The sequence below is a fragment of the Mytilus edulis genome, chromosome 12, assembly GCF_963676685.1.
Source record: "Mytilus edulis chromosome 12, xbMytEdul2.2, whole genome shotgun sequence".
NCBI classification, from domain to species: domain Eukaryota; kingdom Metazoa; phylum Mollusca; class Bivalvia; order Mytilida; family Mytilidae; genus Mytilus; species Mytilus edulis.
This window is the reverse complement of record NC_092355.1, coordinates 75,775,794-75,800,101: the sequence shown is the minus strand read 5'-3', so window position 1 is coordinate 75,800,101 and position 24,308 is coordinate 75,775,794. Positions and strand designations below refer to the sequence as shown.

At 33.2% G+C, this 24,308-nt stretch overlaps 1 protein-coding gene across 1 annotated transcript in view; it reads left to right on the top strand.

The window, feature by feature from the left end:
* The window catches only part of LOC139497846 (ankyrin-1-like), a 40,182-nt gene that overhangs the window by 1,076 nt on the left and 14,798 nt on the right, over positions 1-24,308 (top strand). The window contains exons 3-5 of the mRNA XM_071286085.1: positions 96-194; positions 799-906; positions 19,606-19,677. Coding sequence (XP_071142186.1) covers positions 96-194; positions 799-906; positions 19,606-19,677 — 279 coding nt within the window. The remainder of the gene's footprint in view (positions 1-95; positions 195-798; positions 907-19,605; positions 19,678-24,308) is intronic.

The window sequence follows — 24,308 nt, the reverse complement described above, 5'->3', positions numbered from 1 at the left end:
ACCACTGAATCATGTGATATATATTTTGTTTATATTTGTTACACAACATTGTCCAGTTTATCAGACAAGTTTTGATGTCAGTTGTATTATTCCAGGTTAATGGATGGACAGCATTAATGTTTGCTGCCTGGAGAGGACACCTGGAGATCTGTCGTCTCCTCATTGATAGAGGATGTAAGATCGACATCACAAATGTATGTTATCTACTTAGTCTGATCACATTACTATTAATCTACACTAAATCATGTTGTTAATTAGACAGTTTTAATGAACAAATATTTGTAATAAATATATCAAGTGGGGTCTCATTTTACTCGTATTATTGTTCTGAATCAGAAAATATAACTTTTTTTCATGTTTCTTAAAAAAATTATTTTATTAAAGTGAATAATTATACTGAATCTACACTAATTCCTGTTGTTAATTAGACAGTCTTAACGAAACAAATATTTGTAAGAATCATATAAAGTGGGGTCTCATTTTGCTTGTTTTGTTCTACTGAATCCATTGATATAATTATTTTACAAATTTTTTGAAAATTTTTTTTTTTTTAAGATATCAGGTTTTATGGAAGTTCTGACATTTCACAACAAAACATGTTTATTTGTTGTTTATGCAGAATATAAATACAAGTGTGACTGGTCATTTTATTCAGTTTTGACCACTGATTCATGTAATATATATTTTGTTTATATTTATTACACAACATTGTCCAGTTTATCAGACATGTTGTATATTATTGATATTGATAACAAAGTATTGTACATAATAGTTACATGTTATTTGGTTATATTATAGATTGATGGATACACAGCTTTACATTATGCTGCTCAGGGGGGACATCTACAGACCACAAGATGTCTGGTAGAACAAGGAGGTGCCAGTCCCTTGATTAAAACACATCAGGTAATATTTTATAGTATATGACCAGTGATCAACTATTAAGTAATGAATCACTAAAATGATGTATAAGATATGGTTGGTCAAATTGATTTTTTTTTCAAGGCTATAGTCAAAAGTCATATGATTATTTAAATTGGACTTCAAATATGAAAAAGTTATATAGACTTGAATGTCTAAATTTTACTATAAAACACAAGAACATAGACTATCATACTGGCTGTAATTAAAGTCAGTGTAAACAAACAAATTGTCAAACAAAACTTACACCAATCCGTTGTCATGACAATTATAACAAAGACTAATACATATAGATATTGAAGGGTGTGGATGAGGTAAACAGATATAGGAGGATGTGGATGGGGTATACAGATATATGAGGATGTGTATGGGGTATATAGATATAGGAGGGGGTGGATGGAGTAAATAGATATAGGTGGATGTGGATGGGGTATACTGATATAGGTGGGTGTGGATGGGGTATACAGATATAGGAGGGTGTGGATGGGGTATATAGATATAGAATGATGTGGATGGGGTAAACAGATATAGGAGGGTGTTGATTGGGTATATATACAGATATAGGAAGGTGTGAATTGGGTATACATATATAGGAGTGTGGATGGGGTAAACAGATATAGGTGGGTGTGGATGGGGTATACATATACAGGTGGGTGTGGATAGGGTATACATATATAGGTGGGTGTGGATGGGGTAAACAGATATAGGAGGGTGTTGATGGGGTATACTGATATATATAAGTTGGTGTGGATAGGGTATACATATATAGGAGGGTGCGGATGGGGTTAACAGAAATAGGAGGGTGTGGATTGGGTATACAGATATAGGAAGGTGTGAATTGGGTATACATATATAGGAGGGTGTGGATGGGGTAAACAGATATAGGTGGGTGTGGATGGGGTATACATATACAGGTGGGTGTGGATAGGGTATACATATATAGGTGGGTGTGGATAGGGTATACATATATAGGTGGGTGTGGATGGGGTAAACAGATATAGGAGGGTGTGGATGGGGTATACTGATATATATAAGTTGGTGTGGATAGGGTATACATATATAGGAGGGTGTGGATGGGGTAAACAGATATAGGTGGGTGTGGATGGGGTATACATATACAGGTGGGTGTGGATAGGGTATACATATATAGGTGGGTGTGGATAGGGTATACATATATAGGTGGGTGTGGATGGGGTAAACAGATATAGGAGGGTGTGGATGGGGTATACTGATATATATAAGTTGGTGTGGATAGGGTATACATATATAGGAGGGTGTGGATGGGGTTAACAGAAATAGGAGGGTGTGGATGGGGTATACAAATATAGGAGGGTATTGATCGGGTGAACAGCTATAGGAGGGTAGGAATGGGGTATACAGGTATAGGAGGGTGTGGATGGGGTATACATATATAGGAGGATGTGGATGGGGTACACAGATATAGGAGGATGTGGATGGGGTATATAGATATAGGAGGGTGTGGATAGGGTATACAGATATAAGAGGTTGTGGATGGGGTAAACAGATATAGGTGGGTGTGGATGGGGTATACAGATATAGGAAGGTGTGGATAGGGTAAACAGATATAGGTGGGTGTGGATTGGGTATGCATATATAGCTGAGTGTGAATAGGGTATACATATATAGGTGGGTGTGGATGGGGTATACAGATATAGGAGGGTGTGTATGGGGTATACAGATATAGGAGGATTTGGATGGGGTATACAAATATGGGAGGATGTGTATGGGGTATATAGATAAAGGAGGGTATGGATGGGGTAAACAGATATAGATGGGTGTAGATAGGGTATACATATATAGGTGGTTGTGGATGGGGTATACAGATATAGGAAGGTATAGGTAGGGTATACAGATATAGGAGGGTGTGGATGGATATACAAATATAGGAGGTATAAATACAAATATATGCTCAGATATAGGAGGATGCGGATGGGGTATTAAGATGTAGGAGGGTTTGGATAGGTACACAGATATAGGAGGGTATGGATAGGGTATACAAATATAGGAGAATGTTGGTGAGGTATACAGATATTGGAGGATATGGATGGGGTATACAAATATAGGAGGGCATAGATAGTGTATACAAATATAGGAGGATGTGGATGGGGTATACAGATATAGGAGAGTGTAGATGGGGTATATAGATGTAGGAGGGTGTAGATGGGGTATATAGATGTAGGAGGGTAAGGATGGGGTATATAAATATAGGAGTGTGTCGAAGAAGCATGCATTTTTAGCTCACCTGGCCCAAAGGGCCAAGTGAGCTTTTCTCATCACTTGGCGTCCGTCGTCTATCGTCCATCGTCTATCGTCCGTCGTCGTCCTGCGTCCGTAGTTAACTTTTACAAAAATCTTCTCCTCTGAAACTAATGGGCCAAATTTAACTTAACTTGGCCACAATTATCATTGGGGTATCTAGTTTTAAAAATGTGTCCGTTGACCCGGCTTACCAACCAAGATGGCCGCCATGGCTAAAAATAAAACATAGGGGTAAAATGCAGTTTTTGGCTTATATCTCTGAAACCAAAACATTTAGAGCAAATCTGACATGGGGTAAAATTGTTCATCAGGTCAAGATCCATCTGCCCTGAAATTTTCAGATGAATCGGACAACCCGTTATTGGGTTGCTGCCCCAGAATTGGTAATTTTAAGGAAATTTTGCAGTTTTTGGTTATTATCTTGAATATTATTATAGATAGAGGTAAAATGTAAACAGCAATAATGTTAAGCAAAGTAAGATCTACAAATAAGTCAACATGACCAAAATGGTTAAATGACCCTTTAAGGAGTTATTGCCCTTTATAGTAAATTTTTGTCAATTTTTCGTAACTTTTTATTATCTTGTACAAAAATCTTCTCCTCTGAAACTACTGAGACAAATTTAATCAAACTGGTCCACAATCATCATTAGGGTATGTAGTTAAAAAAATGTGTCCAATGACCCTGCCTGCGAACCAAGATGGCCGACATGGCTAAAAATAGTACATAGGGTAAAATGCAGTTTTTGGCTAAAATCTCAGAAACCAAAGCATTTAAATTAAAGCAAATCTGACCTGATTAATTTCTTCGTTAGGTCAAAGTCTATCTGCCCTGAAAATTTCAGACTAATCAGGCATTCCGTTGTTGGGTTGCTGCCCCAGAATTGGTAATTTTCAGAAAATTTTGCAGCTTTTGGTTATTATCTTGAATATTATTATAGATACAGATAAACTGTAAACAGCAATAATGTACAGCAAAGTAAGACCTACAAATAAGTCAACATGATCAAAATGGTCAGTTGACCCTTTAAGGAGTTATTGCCCTTTATAGTCAATTTTAAACAATTTTTATAAATTTTGTAAATTTTGTAAATTTTTATTCGTTTATGATATGCCCATAGACCTAGGTGAGCGACACAGGCTCTTTAGAGCCTCTAGTTGTTAATGTCCTTTTTTTTCTGTTGAACAAATAGGAGATATAGCGGTTATATCGAAATAAAGAAAAAGAACTAAATTACAGAAATCGCTTAAATTTTACAATTATTTAGTTTATGTACAGCTTATTCGAAAACAAAAATAAAAAGTATATGTCACCGATGAGTTAAAAAAAGATAATTAAATTTTAATGCCAAAAAATGGCATTTTTGCATCAAAGGGAGATCATTTGGAGCTTTTTCAATGATATCTACCTTTTAAAAGTCACCTGGGGCCAACACAAATTCATTTTTGGAACTACATTTGTATCATATGATAAAGTAACAACTACTTAAGGACATAAATAAAATTTGTATTGAAAAGTAAATGTTTAATTATTTTCTGAAAATCTTATACCCGTGAGCCTCCTTCATAGGATATACAGATATAATAATAACTAGAACAGACCCGTGAAATCGCGGGCATTAAAGCTTGTGAGATTTTGTGTCTGGAGAATTTCAGTAAAAGATTTCATATCTGGAGAATTCAGAAAAAGTATCAAAAGGTACTTGGAAACAGTTTACAGTCCTCTCCCTTGTTTCCAATGTCCGTTATTTTTTTCTGTTTCCATTATTTTCGCGTTTCTGTATACTATAAATGAAGTGTATTTGCTATTAACTATGAATTTCTTCTCCTAGACGATTACTGCTATATATTATTTATTATAGAGTCTCTATCAACGCAATAATTATTGTCCTGTCCTTGAGTACTCTTATGAAATTTAAGTGCAAGTTTAAAACCGAAGTCCTGTTTGACTTACATTTTAAAGCGAAATTGTGGACATTTTAATAAAAGCTAGGTTGAAAGTATTAACTATTTTAGGCTGATTTTTTGTAAAAAAAATTATGCCTGAAGAATTTAAGAAATGATATCAAAAGTTACATGGAGATAGGACAATATTTCTAAGTCCTCTCTTTTTAGCTCACCTGTCCCGAAGGGACAAGTGAGCTTATGCCATCACTTGGCGTCCGTCGTCGTCTGTCGTCGTAAACTATTTCAAGAATCTTCTCCTCTGAAACTACTGGGCCAAATACTTTCAAACTTTAACTGAATGTTCCTTAGGGTATCTAATTTATAAATTGTATCCGAAGTTTTGATCTATCAACAAACATGGTCGCCATTGCTAAAAATAGAACATAGGGGTCAAATGCAGTTTTTGGCTTATAACTCAAAAACCAAAGCATTTAGAGCAAATCTGACATGGATTAATATTGTTTATCAGGTCAAGATCTATCTGCCCTGAAATTTTCAGATGAATCAGACAACCAGTTGTTGGGTTGCTGCCCCTGAATTGGTAATTTTAAGGAAATTTTGCTGTTTTTGGTTATTATCTTGAATATTATTATAGATAGAGATAAACTGTAAACAGGAATAATGTTCAGCAAAGTAAGATTTACAAATAAGTCTACATGACGGAAATGGTCAGTTGACCCCTTTAGGAGTTATTGCCCTTTATAGTCAATTTTTAACCATTTTTCGTAAATCTTAGTAATCTTTTACAAAAATCTTCTCCTCTGAAACTACTGGGCCAAATACTTCCAAACTTTAATTGAATGTTCCTTAGGGTATCTAGTTTGTAAATTGTATCCGAAGTTATGATCTATCAACAAACATGGTGGCCATTGCTAAAAATAGAACATAGGGGTCAAATGCAGTTTTTGGCTTATAACTCAAAAACCAAAGCATTTAAAGCAATCTGACATGGGGTAATATTGTTTATCAGGTCAAGATCTATCTGCTCTGAAATTTCAGATGAATCAGACAACCTGTTGTTGGGTTGCTGCCCCTGAATTGGTAATTTTAAGGAAATTTTGCTGTTTTTGGTTATTATCTTGAATATTATTATAGATAGAGATAAACTGTAAACAGGAATAATGTTCAGCAAAGTAAGATTTACAAATAAGTCTACATGACGGAAATGGTCAGTTGACCCCTTTAGGAGTTATTGCCCTTTATAGTCAATTTTTAACCATTTTTCGTAAATCTTAGTAATCTTTTACAAAAATCTTCTCCTCTGAAACTACTGGGCCAAATACTTCCAAACTTTAACTGAATGTTCCTTAGGGTATCTAGTTTGTAAATTGTATCCGAAGTTATGATATATCAACAAACATGGTCGCCATTGCTAAAAATAGAACATAGGGGTCAAATGCAGTTTTTGGCTTATAACTCAAAAACCAAAGCATTTAGAGCAAATCTGACGTGGGTAATATTGTTTATCAGGTCAATTTCTATCTGCCCTGAAATTTTCAGATGAATCAGACAACCTGTTGTTGGGTTGCTGCCCCTGAATTGATAATTTTAAGGAAATTTTGCTGTTTTTGTTTATTATCTTGAATATAATTATAGATAGAAATAAACTGTAAACAGCAATAATGTTCAGCAAAGTAAGATCTTCAATTAAGTCAATTTGACCAAAATTGTCAATTGACCCCTTAAGGAGTTATTGCCCTTTAAAGACTTTTTTCACAATTTGTTCATCATGTTGACTTACTTTAAAAAATCTTCTCCTTTGAAACTGCTGTATCAATTTCAGCCAAACTTAGGCTAAATGAGTTTCAGAGTATCTAGTATAAATTTTATATTTTATTTCCTTGTATGTCAAGAAACATAGCTCCTATGGCTAAAATAGAACATAGGAGAAAATGATTATTTTTTTTGGCTTTTGAAGAAAATAGGACGATCCAAAAAACATTTAAATAAATTTAAAAGCCAAAATAATCATTGATGAGAGATTTAACCAAAAGAATTAAGGTGAGCGATTCAGGCTCTTGAGAGCTTCTTGTTTTTTTCAAAGTCCGTTTTTTTATTTTGTTTTCTGTTATATCTCATTATTTTCGCGTTTCTGTAATACTTTAAACATAGTTTTACGTATCTTTTTTATAAATATTAATGTGAATTTAATTTTCTACTAACTATTAATTCTATTAAGTTTCTTCTCCCTGGCGATCACTGCTATCACTGCAATATTATAAAGAGAGTCTCTATATATAATAGTAGTATATTAATCATAGTATACATGGGGATGATGCAGATAATCGTGAAAATAATTGTCTTGTCCCCGTCCTAGTACTTATGAAAATTGTGTGTAAGTTAAAACCGAGGTATGATGATAGTGGTTCTTACGATATAAAAACCACGATGTGGACAACGCTCTGATTGGCTTATTTATTTATCTTCTTTTTTTTTTTATCTATCATATGATTGGTTATCAATGTTAAAACTGGTAGTCATGTCTGACCTAAAAGTCGGTTTGATGACAGAAACTCAATGCTATATTGTATAGAGAGTCTCTATATATTATAATAGTATATTAATCATAGTATACATGCAGAAAAATGCAAAAATAATTGTCCTTTGCCTGTCCGAGAACTTATGAAAATTAATATGTGTAAGTTAAAACTGAAGTATAATAGTTGTGGTTCATACGATATAAAATTAAAAACCATGATATGGACAACGATCTGATTGGCTTGTTTATTTTCAGTTTTGTTATCTATCATACGATTGGTTCTCAATGTTAAAACCGGAAGTCATGTGTGACATAAAAGTCGGTTTGATGACACAAGCAATATTCGGACACCTTAATTTTCGTTTTTCTCCCAAAATAACCCAAACTGAATAGTCATTAGAATAGATGACAAATGTGACTATGCATGGTACCTATAGGACACATAGGCATGATGATTAATTTATTGTTGGAGGAAGAGAAGCGACACACAAAATGAGGTCTTCTCTTTTAATAGTATAGATAATAATGATTAAAAAAACCAATTGTTCAGAGAACAATCGAAGGTCTTTCCACCAAAAACAATGTATTTTAATATGAAAGTTGTAAAATTAAGTTTAGAATGTCATTTCAATTGTCAAATGATAGCTTATTGTACGCTGATTCCAAAAATATATGGTTTCTATACAATATTTTTTAAATAAGGGAGATGATTTGTTACTTCCGATTTGAAAAATGTTACTTCCGATAATATTTGAACATTAACTTGACACTGATTCCAAAAATTTCTGGTTCTATATACTTTTATATTAATAAAGTACAAAAAATAGCCACTTCCGGTTTACACAGGGTCACTTCCGGTTGTTTTATTCAAGGTTAAATGGTTTGATACCTGTTGTCAAAAGTCTCATGGCTTTATCATGCATGTAAACATATGAGGTAAAAGCAAAGGTCAAAATCTAGAACGTCAAATTAAGCTATGACCTTGAAATCAATTTCAAGGTCATAAACCAAGGACCTCAAATCAAAAGACCATAGGTCTTAATTATATTTGGTAAATGAGTTATATCACTCGTATTTTTAAATACAAGAGGGGAGAGAACTCCCTTTTAATCAAAATTTTCGTCTTACAACAGACATGTTGCAACTAACAATTTAGTAAAAATAATTTGTTGATATCTTATACGCTTTTGGGGAATAAGTGAAAATAAGACAAATTAAAAAAAATAGAATATGACCTTGACCTTTGACCTTGACCTAATTTTCATTTTTTGGACCAAGGACCTCAAATCAAAAGATCCTAGTTCTCTTTCACTTATGGTTTACAAGATAGAAATGCATATCACTTATATCAAATGCATAAGGAGAAATAACTCTCATATGGAGCGTTCATATTGCTTCGGTCAAAATAGAACAAATCATGCGAAGGATATAACAAGCAATTTTATAACATAAATTTGTCGTAATCTTTTACCGTTGCGAAGGAAAGTGGACACAAGAAAAACAGTGTTTGGGGAGATAATTCCCACAAAGAAAAGTATTTGGTTACGCAGGGTAAATTTCAAAAGCATATAAACTGTTCGATATCATATACCAAATATCTAAGCGACATATTGGGAAACAAATATTTATAACAAGAACAAAATTAGGCGGATGAAAAGAAAATTAAAAACCAATTAAAAACCAATTGTTCAGAGAACAATTGAAGGTCTTTCCACCAGTTAATATCTATTTTGATATTAAAATATAAAAAATCAGTCTAAAATGTCAGTTCATATGGCTTTATGATGTATAGATATGAATTTAAAGCAAAGGTCAAAATCTAGAACGTCAAATTAACCTATGACCTTGACCTCAATTTCAAGGTCACAAACTCAGGATTTCAAATCAAAAGACCCTAGTCTCTAATATGTATGGTTAATAAGTTATATCACTTTAAACATAATTTAAGATATGATAGGGGCTAAAACTCCCATTCATTGTTTACGCACCCTTTCAACTAAAATTATTTAGTTACCACATGTCGCAACTAACAATTTATACAAAATAATTTGTCGATATCTTATACGGTTAATGAAAATGAGTGGAAATAAGACAAATTCAAAAATTAGAATATGACCTTGACCTTTGACCTTGACCTAATTTTCATTTTTTTGGACCAAGGACCTCAAATCAAAAGATCCTAGGTCTCTATCACTTATGGTGTTCCAGTTTAAAATACATTTCAAAATTTCAAATACAAAAAGGGAAATAACTCTCATATGGAGCGTTCATATTGCTTCGGTCGAAATTGGACAAATCATGCGAAGGATATAACGAGCAATTTTATAAAATAAATTTGTCGTAATCTTTTACGGTTGCGAAGGAGTTGTTGACACAAGGAAAACAGTGTTTGGGGAGATAACTCCTACAAAGAAAAGTATTTGGTTACGCAGGGTAAATTTCAAAAGCGCATAAACTGTTCGATATCATATACCAAATATCTAAGCGACATATTGCGAAACAAATGTTTATCGCAAAAATTAACAAAATTTGGCAGAAGAAAAAAAAAAATAATCAGAAGAAAAACAATAGGTCTTTCCACAGAAAAGTGGAAAGACCTAATTATTCAGAGAACAATTGAAGGTTTTTCAACATCAAAGAAATTTTGAAAAGAAGCTAGTTACTTTATACTGATGTGATACATAAGTAGTTTCGATATACTTTTTAATGAAATAAGGGAGATAATTTGCTACTTATTGTGAAGTAAATTTCTTCCTGTCTCATATGATTGCTTCTTGCACACTGATTCCAAAAATATATAGTGTCTATATCATTCTGCCTCAAAATCAGGATATTTTTGACACTTCCGGTTGATCAAAAGTCGGTTCTAGTCTTGAGTGATAAGTAAAGGAATTCAAATAACAACATGTATGAATTTTTAGTACTTTTTCATGAAAAAAGTGCAAAAAATAGCTACTTCTGTTTTCTCAAGGTCACTTCCGGTTGACATTTTTCAAGGTCATATGTCACCCAACCTTTTGTAAAAGGTCATATGGCATTATAATGAACCAAGTTGAAGAAATAATCAATTAACCTTATAATTGAACATTTCAGGGACAGTAACTCCTATAAGATGCCATTGGATTGTTTCAGACCAAATGTAACATATCTTCATTACAATAAAGCAAACATGTTCCACTTGTTCTTTTATATATATTTTTAAAAGAGTTGAGAAAATGCAAAAATAAGCCAAATTCAAAATTTAGAATCCGACCTTGACCTTTGACCTTGACCTTATTATTATTTTTTTTTGAGCCAAGGATCTCAAATCAAAAGATCCTAGGTCTTTATCACTTATATATAAATAACTCTCATATGGAGGGTTCATATCGCTTTGGTCAAAATGGATCAAATCATGCGAAGGATATAAAGAGCAATTTTATAAAATAAATTTGTCGCTTTCTTTAACGGTTACGGAGGAGACGTGGACACAAGGAAAACAGTGTCCAGGGGGGATAACTTCTACAAAGATAATTATTTAGTTACGCAGGGTAAATTTCAAAGGCGCATAAACTGTTCGAAATCATATTCCAAATATCTAAGCGACATATTGCGATCGCAAGAACAAAATTAGGTGGAAGAAAAGGAAAATAATCAGAAGAAAAAAATAGGTCTTTCCACAGAAAAGTGGAAAGACGTAATAATCAGAAGAAAAACAATAGGTCTTTCCACAGAAAAGTGGAAAGACCTAATAATCAGAAGAAAAACAATAGGTCTTTCCACAGAAAAGTGGAAAGACCTAATAATGAAAATTTATAAAGCACCCTATATAAAAATAAAAATTACTCTAAGGTGCTGTACATTCACATGGTAATTAAAAAAAATCAATGACAAAAACATAAAACATATATAGCATGTATAGTGTCAGATTCAAATACTGAAAAAAAAATGCCTACCATAAAAAAAGGTCAATACGAAAATACATGTTAAAACAAAGAATTAAAAATAAAAAAATATAGGCTAAAAGCATGCAAAACAAGCAAACACTCTTAAACATGTTAAACGAAATACAAAAAGTTGCATTAAAAATTGATTATAAAAAAATAGTAAAGCCCGTAAAAGAGAAAAGAATTCAATCTAATAAAAAGGCAATGCGATGAAAATGAGTTTTTAGCTATGATTTAAAACACTCTAGGGACTTGCATTGCCTTAAACTGTTTTGAAGATTGTTTCATAGAGATGCCGCTGCCCAATCAAATTATATTTCACCGTACGTCTTCGTCCTCACTTTTGGAACGGTAAACAGAATATTCCAATAATCAAGTCTGGATGTTACTAGACTGTTCTCTAGTGTCTTGCAAGCAGTTGTTGTTATGAAGCTGCAAATGCGTTTAATATTACTGATGTGAAAATGACAGGATTTTACTATGGCAGAAACTTGTCGTTCCATCGTTAAATGTTGATCAACATATACACCTAAGTTTTTCACGCAGGATACACTACTTGTCACAATATTGCTGACTTTGAGTTAGAGAATTGGTACAAGAGCCTTCAGATGTTTCCTTGTTCATATGATAAGTTCGGTTTTAACATATTTGTTGACATCCATGAACTAATGTCAGAAAGAGTGTGTTAATTGGGTATACACTATACAGATATATGAGTGTGTTAATGGCCTGGGGTATACATATATAGGAGGGTGTGGATGAGGTATACAGATATAGGAGGGTGTGAATGGGGTATACAGATATAGGAGGGTGTGGATGAGGTATACATATATAGGAGGGTGTGAATGGGGTATACAGATATCTGAGTATGTTAATAGAGTATACAGATATCTGAGTATGTTAATAGAGTATACAGATATAGGAGGGATGTTAAGGGCATACGATACAGTTTTGAACCTGTATTTACAAGTTGCTGAAAATTTGCATATAGGCTATTTTTTACCTGATTAAATCAAATATGTTATAAAAAATATACCATCATGTGCTACTTTTTGAGTAAAATGAGGTCGAAATTTTGTATATTTGCTCAAAATTCAGATTTGTGTCTGTATTTTCTTTTTCGAAAGAAGGACACAACTTTTTTGTTTTAAAAGATAAACACAAATTGTTTTTTGTTAAATAATTGGTAATTTCTGTATTTTATAAGTATCATTAAAATTTATGCAATTTTTATTCCGAAATAACTATATTTATCAAATGTTCATGAATAGAGGAAAAAACATCATTTTTTGCTGCATGTTTATCAAAATTAAAAAAAATGCGCTATTTACAGTTTTATAAAATTTGGGTCACATAATCTCCTTGCAAAATGAAACAAATTGCTGTTTTAAAAAATAGGTGTCCATGCACTCGTTTTCAACTTAAATCAGTTTGAATGATAAAAATCAGTCGAAAAATGCATCTTTTCCTGATATGTCATAGTTTGACGTCGCGAAAATAACATTTTACGTTAGCAACGTCATTACCTTCCCTGTAACTGTATCGTATGCCCTTAATAGAGTATACAGATATAGGAGGGATGTTAATAGAGTATACAGATATATGGAGGGATGTTAATAGAGTATACAGATATAGGAGGGATGTTAATAGAGTATACAGATATAGGAGGGATGTTTATGGTGTATACAGATATACAAGTGCGTTAATATTGTATACAGATATATGAGTGTGTTAATAGAGTATAGAGATATCATACACATGAGTGTGTTAATGGGGTATACAGATATATGAGTGTGTTGATGGGGTATATAGTTTTATTAAGTGCGTTAATAGGATATAAAGATATAGGAAGGTGTTTATAAGGTATACAGATATAGGAGGGTGTGGATAGGGTATACAGATATATAAGTGTTAATGGGGTATACAGATATGAAGGTGTAGATGGACTATACATATATATAAGTGTGTTAATGGGTCATACAGATACATGAGTGTTAATTGGATATAATATATATAGGAGGGTGTGAATAGGGTATACATTTATATGAGTGTGTTAATGCGGAACGGAAAAATACTGTTAAATACTACTCATATAAGAAAAATAGAATTTCTAAAAAATCTAACAGTGAAATATTATGGAATAGTTTACTGCGACAAACTCTCCAGCGGAAAAGATATCACAGAGGAAGAAATAAACCATTACATACAGTTAGGGGGGGGGGGTGTTGATTGGGCCAGTTAACAGATATTAAATGTTGTGGATAGGGTATACAGATATTAGAGCTGCAGGGGGTAAAAAAATCCCTAGCTCGGCGTACGGAAATACAGCATTTACGCCTCGGGCAATCAAACTGTTCACCCAATATGCCTGACAGACTAGTAATAACAAATTCCTGGCGTTTCCAAAATAGAAAATTAAAAACCCTTATCACTATTCTATCTTAGCTAGTCATATTTAAAAATGTCATCCAGGATTCCAAGAATTTGAACTAATTGTGTACATATTTTAAAAATAGAACACTTAACTCTGGGTTGACTGGTATCATGTATTGATACCAATTCCCCTACTTGCAATAATTATTTCTTAGTACAGGAGGTATTGTATATCGCTCAAGCTAAGACTTTTTATTATCATGTTGGGGTATCATAAATTGATTGATATTTACCTGTCTTGTCAGACAGCTGTTGTGCAAGAAACCATGCAACAAAATATTTTGAAATATTTTAGGACAGGCACCACAAAAACTTGGTCAGTCTAACAAAAAGTTAGATACAGGGGGTATTGAGATGGAAATTCATTTGAAAAAATGCCAAATACAACCGGAAAAAGGGAAAAGAACAGTTATAGTGTCATGGACAAAAGGATTCCCAGGGCAAGGTCGGCTGTTGCTGTTTATATTCAGCAAAGACTATGTTTTGTGTATCTTGCCGTTATTTTCTCAATCACAACAATAAAAGTCTGCGTTGTACATGTTGTATGTTTGAACAAATATTTGATTTGATTCACTGGTTATACATCACAAGACCATTGCAGATGTTTTCTGTAGTTAATCATGGTGATCAAAGATAATCTATCAGATTAACTCTTCAATCCATTTAACATGTTTAAGTCCTTGTAAAATATTCAACAACCCATAGAACAAGGATAAAAATGAACAAGTTTATAGAACTCATTGTATGATGTTACATTTGTAGCAAAATTTGAATTTGTAGGACAAACTCAAGCTAACAGGTCAGTTTCGATCAGTTCTTCAAACAGGGCTAGTAAAATCATGCTACCAATATACGTCTTGGGTTAGTGTGCTGTTATCAAATTTTTGAACCCGTAAGAGTGTGTGGATTGGGTATAAATATATAAGAGGGTTTCCGCGGCGACGTCACTGACAATATGCCGTCGAAAATGGAAAAGTACAATAGTACTGACAATGTGTTCCAGTAACAATCTAAACAGTTGATGGGCTATACAGATATAGAAGGATTAGGATAGGCTATACAGATATAGGAGGGTGTGATCGGGGTATATAAATGTTAGAGTGTGTGGATTGGGTATACAGATAAAGGAGGGTGTGCAGTGGGTATACAGATATAGAGGGGTGTGGTGACTGTGGTCTGGGTACACAGATTTAAAAATCATAAATGAAAAACAAACTTTTAAAATAGAGAGAAATGGGCAATAAATTAATGAATAGAAAATAATTAAATGCAAAAATATAAAGAATAGAGAATAATATAAGTATATAAAGAATAGAGAATAATATAAGCATATAAAGAATAGAGAATAATATAAGCATATAAAGAATAGAGAATAATATAAGTATATAAAGAATAGAGAATAATATAAGCATATAAATAACTGTTAATAATGTGTCCAACAACCCTTATGTAGACATAAGGATGACATTGAGAATGGAAATGGGGAATGTGCCAAAGAGACAACAACCCGACCATAGAAAAAACAACAACAGAAGGTCACCAACAGGTCTTCAATGTAGCGAGAAATTCCCGCACCTGGAGGCGTCCTTCAGCTGGCCCCTACACAAATATATACTAGTTCAGTGATAATGAACGCCATACTAATTTCCAAATTGTACGCAAGAAACTAAAATTAAAATAATACAAGACTAACAAAGGCCAGAGGCTCCTGACTTGGGACAGGCGCAAAAATGTGGCGGGGTTAAACATGTTTGTGAGATCTCAACCCTCCCCCTATACCTCTAGCCAATGTAGAAAAGTAAACGCATAACAATGTGCCCATTAAAATTCAGTCCAACAGATGTCCGAGTCTGATGTCAGAAGATGTAACTAAAGAAAATAAACAAAATGACAATAATACATAAATAACAACAGACTACTAGCAGTTAACTGACATGCCAGCTCCAGACTTCAATTAAACTGACGGAAAGATTATGATTTCATCATATGAACATCAGGCACAATCCTTCCCGTTAGGGGTTTAGTATCATACCATCATAACATATATGAGAAGAACATAACCCGTGTCATGCCAACAACTGGTTTTTTGTCGAGCCTGCAACTTTTGTTGCAGAAAGCTCGACATAGGGATAGTGATCCGGCGGCGGCTACGGCGGCGGTGTTAGCTAACTTCTTAAAAGCTTTATATTTTAGAAGGTGGAAGACCTGGATGCTTCATACTTTGTATATAGATGACTCATGTTACGAAGTTTCCGTCAGTCACATGTCCAATGTCCTTGACCTCATTTTCATGGTTCAATGACCACTTGAAAAAAAAGTTCAGATTTTTTGTAATGTTGAATTCTCTCTTATTATAAGTAATAGGATAACTATATTTGATATGTGCGTACCTTGAAAGGTCCTCATGTCTGTCAGACAGTTTTCACTTGACCTCGACCTCATTTCATGGATCAGTGAACAAGGTTAAGTTTTGGTGGTCAAGTCCATATCTCAGATACTACAAGCAATAGGGCTAGTATATTCGGTGTATGGAAGGACTGTAAGGTGTACATGTCCAACTGGCAGGTGTCATCTGACCTTGACCTCATTTTCATGGTTCAGTGGTTATAGTTAATTTTTGTGTTTTGGTCTGTTTTTCTCATACTATATGCAATAGGTCTACTATATTTGTTGTATGGAATGATTGTAAGAAGTACCTATCTAGCGGGCAGATGTCATGTGACCTTGACCTCATTTTCATGGTTCAGTGGTCAAAGTTAAGTTTTTGAGTTTTGGTCTTTTTATCTAATACTATATGCCATAGGTCATCTATATTTGGTGTATGGAAATATTTTATGATCTTTATGTTAGTCGCGCAGGTTTTATTTGACCGTGACCTTCTTTTCACGGTTCATTGCACAGTGTTAAGTTTTTGTGTTTTGGTCTATTTTTCTTAAACTATAGGTAATAGGTCAACTATATATGTTGTATAGAAGCATTGTTAGCTGTACATGTCTGCCTGGCATGGTTCATATGACCTTGACCTCATTTTCAAGGTTCATTAGTCTTTGTTTAGTTATCTTGGTAAATGATAAGTTTATGTGACAGTTGTATTAAAGCTTAGCTTTATACTTAGGACTATCAACATAATATCAATGATTAGTATAGAAGGCGAGACATTTCAGCGTGTGCACTCTTGTGAATAAATGTGTTTAGTTCTGATGCAAAGACCCTATAAGTGAATCAATATTAACGCCCAAATATGCAATCTTTAATGACCTGACAACAGTATCGTAACTATATCCCTTCTTAATAAGTCTATTCAAAGGTTTTGTTAGTTTTTGAGGTGAATACTGACACCTTTGTGCTTTATAAAGAATATTTCCATAAAAAAATGGATGTGAAATACCTGAACGTATAAGAAGTCTGCATGTTGAGCTATATTTACGAATGATGTCCTTATACCGATGATAAAATTTAGTAAATGTTTTGACTAGTTTGTGATATCGAAAACCCTGGTGTAATAATTTTTCAGTAATACATAAATTTCTCTCGTTAAAATCTAAAACATTGTTACATACACGAGCGAATCGTACAAGTTGAGATATATAAACACCGTAAGATGGTGACAAGGGAACGTCACCATCTAAAAATGGATAATTAACGATAGGAAATGAAAAATCATCTCTTTTATCATAAATTTTAGTATTCAACTTTCCGTTAGTGATATAGATATCAAGATCGAGGAAAGGACAGTGGTCATTGTTAGTATTAGCTTTATTTAAAGTAAGTTCAGCAGGATAAATTTCTTTAATATACATATTGAAGTAGTCATTATTGAGAGCCAAAATATCATCCAAATATCTAAAAGTATTATTAAATTTGTTTATCAGATGTTGTTTCGATGGGTCTTTGCTTATTTTTGTCATCAATTGTAACTCATAGCAATACAAAAACAGGTCCGCAATAAGTGGTGCACAGTTAGTCCCCATTGGAATTCCGATAATCTGACGATATACGGAATTCCCAAAGCGAACAAAAATGTTATCTAGTAAAAATTCAAGGGCATATATAGTATCAAAGCATGTCCAATTGACATAGTATTTTTGTTTATTGCTACTAAAAAATGACATAAAAGAGTTTGAACATATATATTCACATTCTGACTTTTTAAATGCCCATTTAATTAGGTGTGTGAATTTTTTCTTAATGAGAATGTGAGGCAATGTGGTATACAGGCAGACAGGGTAGATGCATTTATCAATCCCCAAACTGCAAGGATAATTAAAAGGACCAAATGGTGACAGATGGAGCTTTTATTCATATGCTTAAAAAAAAGAAGATTTAAAAGCCTTTTTCAAGTCTTCAGAAAATAGTGAATGTTGTCTCATGAGTTATATATAAATTCTACCACTGCATCGAGTGTGATACAATATTTATCCGCTCAACGAGCGTTTTAAATATTAAAATTTAACAGTCAAGAGTGTATAAATATCGTACTACACGATAATTGGTGATGGAATCTGTTTCTCTAATGATTTTGAAACAATATGCAGGCAATTATTCCTTTTTTTACCTCACCTGTCCCGAAGGACCAAGTTAGCTTTTCCAATCACTTGGCGTCCGGCGTTGTCCTGCGTCGTCGTCCGTCGTCGTTAACTTTTACAAAAATCTTCTCCTGAAACTACTAGGCCAAATTTAACCAAACTTGGTCACAATCATCATTAGGGTATCTAGTTTAAAATTTGTGTCCGGTGACCCAGTCATCCAACCAAGATGGCCACCACGGCTAAATATAGAACATAGGGGTAAAATGCAGTTTTTGGCTTATAACTCAAAAACCAAAGCATTTAGAGCAAATCTGACGGGATAAAATTGTTTATCAGGTCAAGATCTATCTGCCCTGAAATTTTCAGATGAATCGGACAACCCATTGTTGGGTTGCTGCCCCTGAATTGGTAAGTTTATGGAAATTTTGCTGTTTTTGGTTATTATCTTGAATATTATTATAGATAGAGATAAACTGTAAACAGCAATAATGTTCAGCAAAATAAGATTTACAAATAAGTCAACATTATCAAAATGGTCAGTTGACCCCTTTAGGAGTTATTGCCCTTTATAATCAATTTTTAACCATTTTTCGTAAATCTTAGTAATCTTTTACAAAAATCTTCTCCTCTGAAAATACTGGGCTAAATTAATCCAAACTTGGTCACAATCATTATTGGGGTATCTAGTTTAAAAAATGTGACCGGTGACCCGGCCATCCAACCAAGATGGCCGCCACGGCTAAATATAGAACATAGGGTAAAATGCAGTTTTTGGCTTATAACTAAAAAATCAAAGCATTAAGAGCAAATCTGACAGTGTTAAATTGTTTATCAGGTCAAGATCTATCTGCCCTGAAATTTTCAAATGGATCCGACAACCGGTTGTTGGGTTGCTGCCCCTAAATTGGTAATTTTTAGGAAATAAACTGTAAACAGCAATAATGTACAGCAAAGCAAGACCTAAAAATAAGTCAACATGACCAAAATGGTCAATTGACCCCCTGTGGAGTTACTGTTACTAATTGTAAGATATGTGTGACAGGTAGCAGTTAACAGGTGAAAGTAATATAAAGATTTGTCTGTATTTCAGGGTGAGACTCCATATGATCTAGCAGCAAAAAGAAAAAGGGGGAAGTATAAAGAAGTGATGGAATACTTACAGGTACATATGGTGATATATATGGTGTTGAATTACATAGGCTTACATTTATAATGAAACAAGTAGAAAATAAGTTACATAACATGATGAAATATAAAACTAAAAAATCATATGCCGCAAAACCAAGATCCTTCATGAGAGATATCTTCAAAAAAAAAGGACATTTCTTTACTCTTGAACACACATTATATATTATCACGATATTATCACGATTTTTATTTGACAACATCATCTATTTGAGGCGCTAATAACACTTTTTAGAGTGGCTTTATATTATTATGTTACGTAGTAATATTATGTGAATGTAACGTAAGAGGTGAGACTTAAATAAAATATTGTCTTTTTAATTCCACCCTTAACAGGTTGTCAGCCATCATTTTTTAAATACGAAACAAAAAGTGGACAGATTAGCTACTAAATCTATACAAGCTTACATAAAGTTCCCAAAATAGTCTGTGTGTATATGCACTCTTTATTTAGAGTATTTTTTTAAAAATATTAGTCATTACTTTTTAGCTCACCTGGCCTAAAAGGCCAAGTGAGCTTTTCTCATCACTTGGCGTCCAGCGTCCGTCGTCGTCGTTAACTTTTACAAAAATCTTCTCCTCTGAAACTACTTGGCCAAATTAAACCAAACTTGGCCACAATCATCATTGGGGTATCTAGTTTAAAAAATGTGTCCAGTGACCTGGCCAACCTTCCAAGATGGCCACCATGGCTAAAAATAGAACATAGGGGTAAAATGCAGTTTTTGGCTTATAACTCAAAAACCAAAGCATTTAGAGCAAATCTGACATGGGGTAGAATTGTTAAACAGATGAAGATCTATCTGCCCTGAAATTTTCAGATGAATCGGATAAACCGTTGTTGGGTTGCTGCCCCTGAATTAGTAATTTTAAGGAAATTTTGCTGTTTTTGGTTATTATCTCAAATATTATTATAGATAGAGACAAACAGTAAACAGCAATAATGTTCACCAAAGTAAGATTTACAAATAAGTCATCATGACTGAAATGGTCAGTTGACCCCTTTAGGAGTTATTGCTCTTTATAGTCAATTTTTAACCATTTTTCGTAAATCTTAGTAATATTTTACAAAAATCTTCTCCTCTGTTTAACTACTGGGCCAAATTAATCCAAACTTTGCCACAATCATCTTTTGGGTTAGGGTGCTATAAACAGTTTCGTATAAAAAACTAGGGGTTATTTCCCAACTAAAAATAGACATGGAGGGAAGTCCCTTTTTATCAACATAATTGGTGAAAAAGTATCATGTTTTTTGTATTTGGTTGTAAAGATATGTTAATGAACTTCAATTAAAGCAGGTTGAATGATTAAACTAATTTAAAAAATTAGATTAAATATACATGTTTTAAGGGGAGACAACACTGTAAACAGTCTGTTTTTTTGGCAGTGAAAATTGAAAACTTATTTGCAGCCACTGTAGCTCTTTTCGGAGCAGGCGAACTTACCCTGAAGCATGAATTTTTTGAAAGACCAGGTAAAAATCTATGAAATTCATACAATTTTGATTATGAAAAATGTGCAGGTATCATGTCTTCAGGGGTGTGCACATGACCTGATTTCAGGTTTTTTAAGCTTAAATTAGGCAATGTTTTCCCCAGTTTCTCTGAATAAAACTTTTTTATACCATTAAAAGTACACTTTTTTTTTATTCCATTATAAACTAGAGAACATTCTGATTCCAGTGATATCAAGTTTTATACAAGTATCTTTATTAATCAGTCCACCACTAAGGGTCACTTATACATGGTCCCTCAAAATATGACGTCATAGAAAAAAACTGTTGATTGCACCCTTAAAGGGACAAATATAAAATATAGTGATGTTTTAGCATAGAAATATGTTAGCGAATGGAGTAAAATAATTCCGAAAAACATTGTACGGCATGTATACATTAATTTAAAAGCATCGGTTTGGTATATTTAATGCAAATATTACAGATTTGTACATAGCAACCAGATATAAGAAAACCAGACTCTGTGTGAATATTGAAGTTTTTTTCATTTTTTGCGACGTCATGATATTTTTATTCAATCTCTCATATATTTGGAACCAAAAGTTGCATATGAAAAGTGTAGATTTTTTCTACTTTGACCTTTACTCCTGATCAGTGTAACATAAATTTTTATTCATTATAATATATATTTGGTACTTTTTGTAGTCAAAAAGGTACACTATACCGAGTAAAATGATGCCATTCCTAAGAAAAACACTATTTCAATATTTTCTCAACTCAGCTATAACTTAGTTCATATAGTACTAGGGACAAAATATATTTAAAGTAACTTTATTCATGCCTATTTCATAGTTTTTATTCTATTTATTCAAAAGAAACCAAATTTTATGATTTATTTTCTTTGTAAAACTGATGAAAATGTGATACAGGAAATGTTTGGAACTTGCCAGTTTAACTGTTTGCCACTGGCCAATATGCCACTACTGGCGACATAAAAAAAGAGCTGTAGCTTCACTATTCGTGGTCACAATCCTTAAAGTAAGACATCATTTTACTCGGTATAGTGTACAGATTGAGAAAAGCTAGAAAATATAATATTTCGCATACAAAGTTTTGCCTTAGGGTGCTATAAACAGTTTCGTATAAAAAACTAGGGGTTATTCCCCAACTAAAAATAGACATGGAGGGAAGTCCCTTTTTATCAACATAATTGGTGAAAAAGTATCATGTTTTTTGTATTTGGTTGTAAAGATATGTTAATTAACTTCAATTAAAGCAGGTTGAATGATTAAACTAATTTAAAAAATTAGATTAAATATACATGTTTTAAGGGGAGACAACACTGTAAACAGTCTGTTTTTTTGGCAGTGAAAATTGAAAACTTATTTGCAGCCACTGTAGCTCTTTTCGGAGCAGGCGAACTTACCCTGAAGCATGAATTTTTTGAAAGACCAGGTAAAAATCTATGAAATTCATACAATTTTGATTATGAAAAATGTGCAGGTATCATGTCTTCAGGGGTGTGCACATGACCTGATTTCAGGTTTTTTAAGCTTAAATTAGGCAATGTTTTCCCCAGTTTCTCTGGATAAAACTTTTTTATACCATTAAAAGTACACTTTTTTTTTATTCCATTATAAACTAGAGAACATTCTGATTCCAGTGATATCAAGTTTTATACAAGTATCTTTATTAATCAGTCCACCACCAGGGATGATTCCAGGTGTTTTCAAATGGGTCCCTTGAACATCAAATTGGGAATTTTTATTCTAATTGGGAATTTTTTAATCATAAAATCTAAGACGAAATAACATTATTTTCCTGAAAAACGGAAAATGTATATTATTAAGTTTAACCTGTACACTGATGTTCATGTAAGTTGTAACATTTTGAATAATTCTGGATGGGCTACTGTTATTACATGAATATCATTGAACATGATGCACTAGTCTATCATCTTAGCTATAGTTACCTAGGCCTATTAAAAAAACATATATTTAAGCTAACATAGACCACTGAAAAAAATCATTCATCAGGTATTTTTTCAACAGCAGGTCATCTCTTTAAAATTTCCTTAATTCAAATGGATTTCAAATTGAACTGGTTAATTGTCGAATTCAGAAAAGCAATTACAAAAGTTCATATACTTAATTGATAAGATATTTAAAGCGTTGAACCAGTGTTCTTTAAAATTATTTGGATCATCTTCAAAACTTTTGAAATAGTTCAATAATGATGACATCATGTTTCATGAATGGTCTATCATCAACATTATTTTCAAAAAATGCTCAAACTTTTGTCTTTTGAGGAAATAATTTCTTTTACAAAACAAGTTTTCATCATATTATATAACCGGCTCTGCTGGGCGATCTGCTTTTACGAGATCGGCGTTTATTAAACCTTATCCATCAATGTTATATCAAAATTTGAATTTGCTCTCTGCCGAGGTCTCACTCAGCTTTGACACCCATTTTTATCAACCTGCTGGGCGATCTGCTTTTGCAAGAACCAATACTCCCATAATATATTAATTAATTGTATTCGGCTGCTAAAATTGTTTCCCACATGTTGACATAATTAAATCGTTGTTACCAAGATGCGATCGTAAACAGCATTCTTATAAGGATTTTAAAACATTTTGACAACAAACTATGAACAAGAAAAATTATAGCTGCCTTAATTGGTGACAGAAACTTTTCCGGAAATATCGATTTTTATTTTATTTTCCTGAATTGGGAATTCATTTTCATGTACATTTTTTGGGGGCCGCTGAGCGGCCCTAATCTATATAGTGGAATCATCCCTGACCACTAAGGGTCACTTATACATGGTCCCTCAAAATATGACGTCATAGAAAAAAGCTGTTGATTGCACCCTTAGTAGTTTGAAAAATGTGTCCGGTGACCCAGTCATCAAACCAAGATGGCCGCCATGGCTAAAAATAGAACATGGGGTAAAATGCAGTTTTTGGCTTATAACTCAAAACCCAAAGCATTTAGAGCAAATCTTACATGAGGTAAAATTGTTTATCAGTTCAAGATCTATCTGCCCTGAAATTTTCAGATGAATCGGACAACCCGTTGTTGGGTTGCTGGCCCTTAATTAGTAATTTTAAGGAAATTTTGCTCTTTTTGGTTATTATCTTGAATATTATT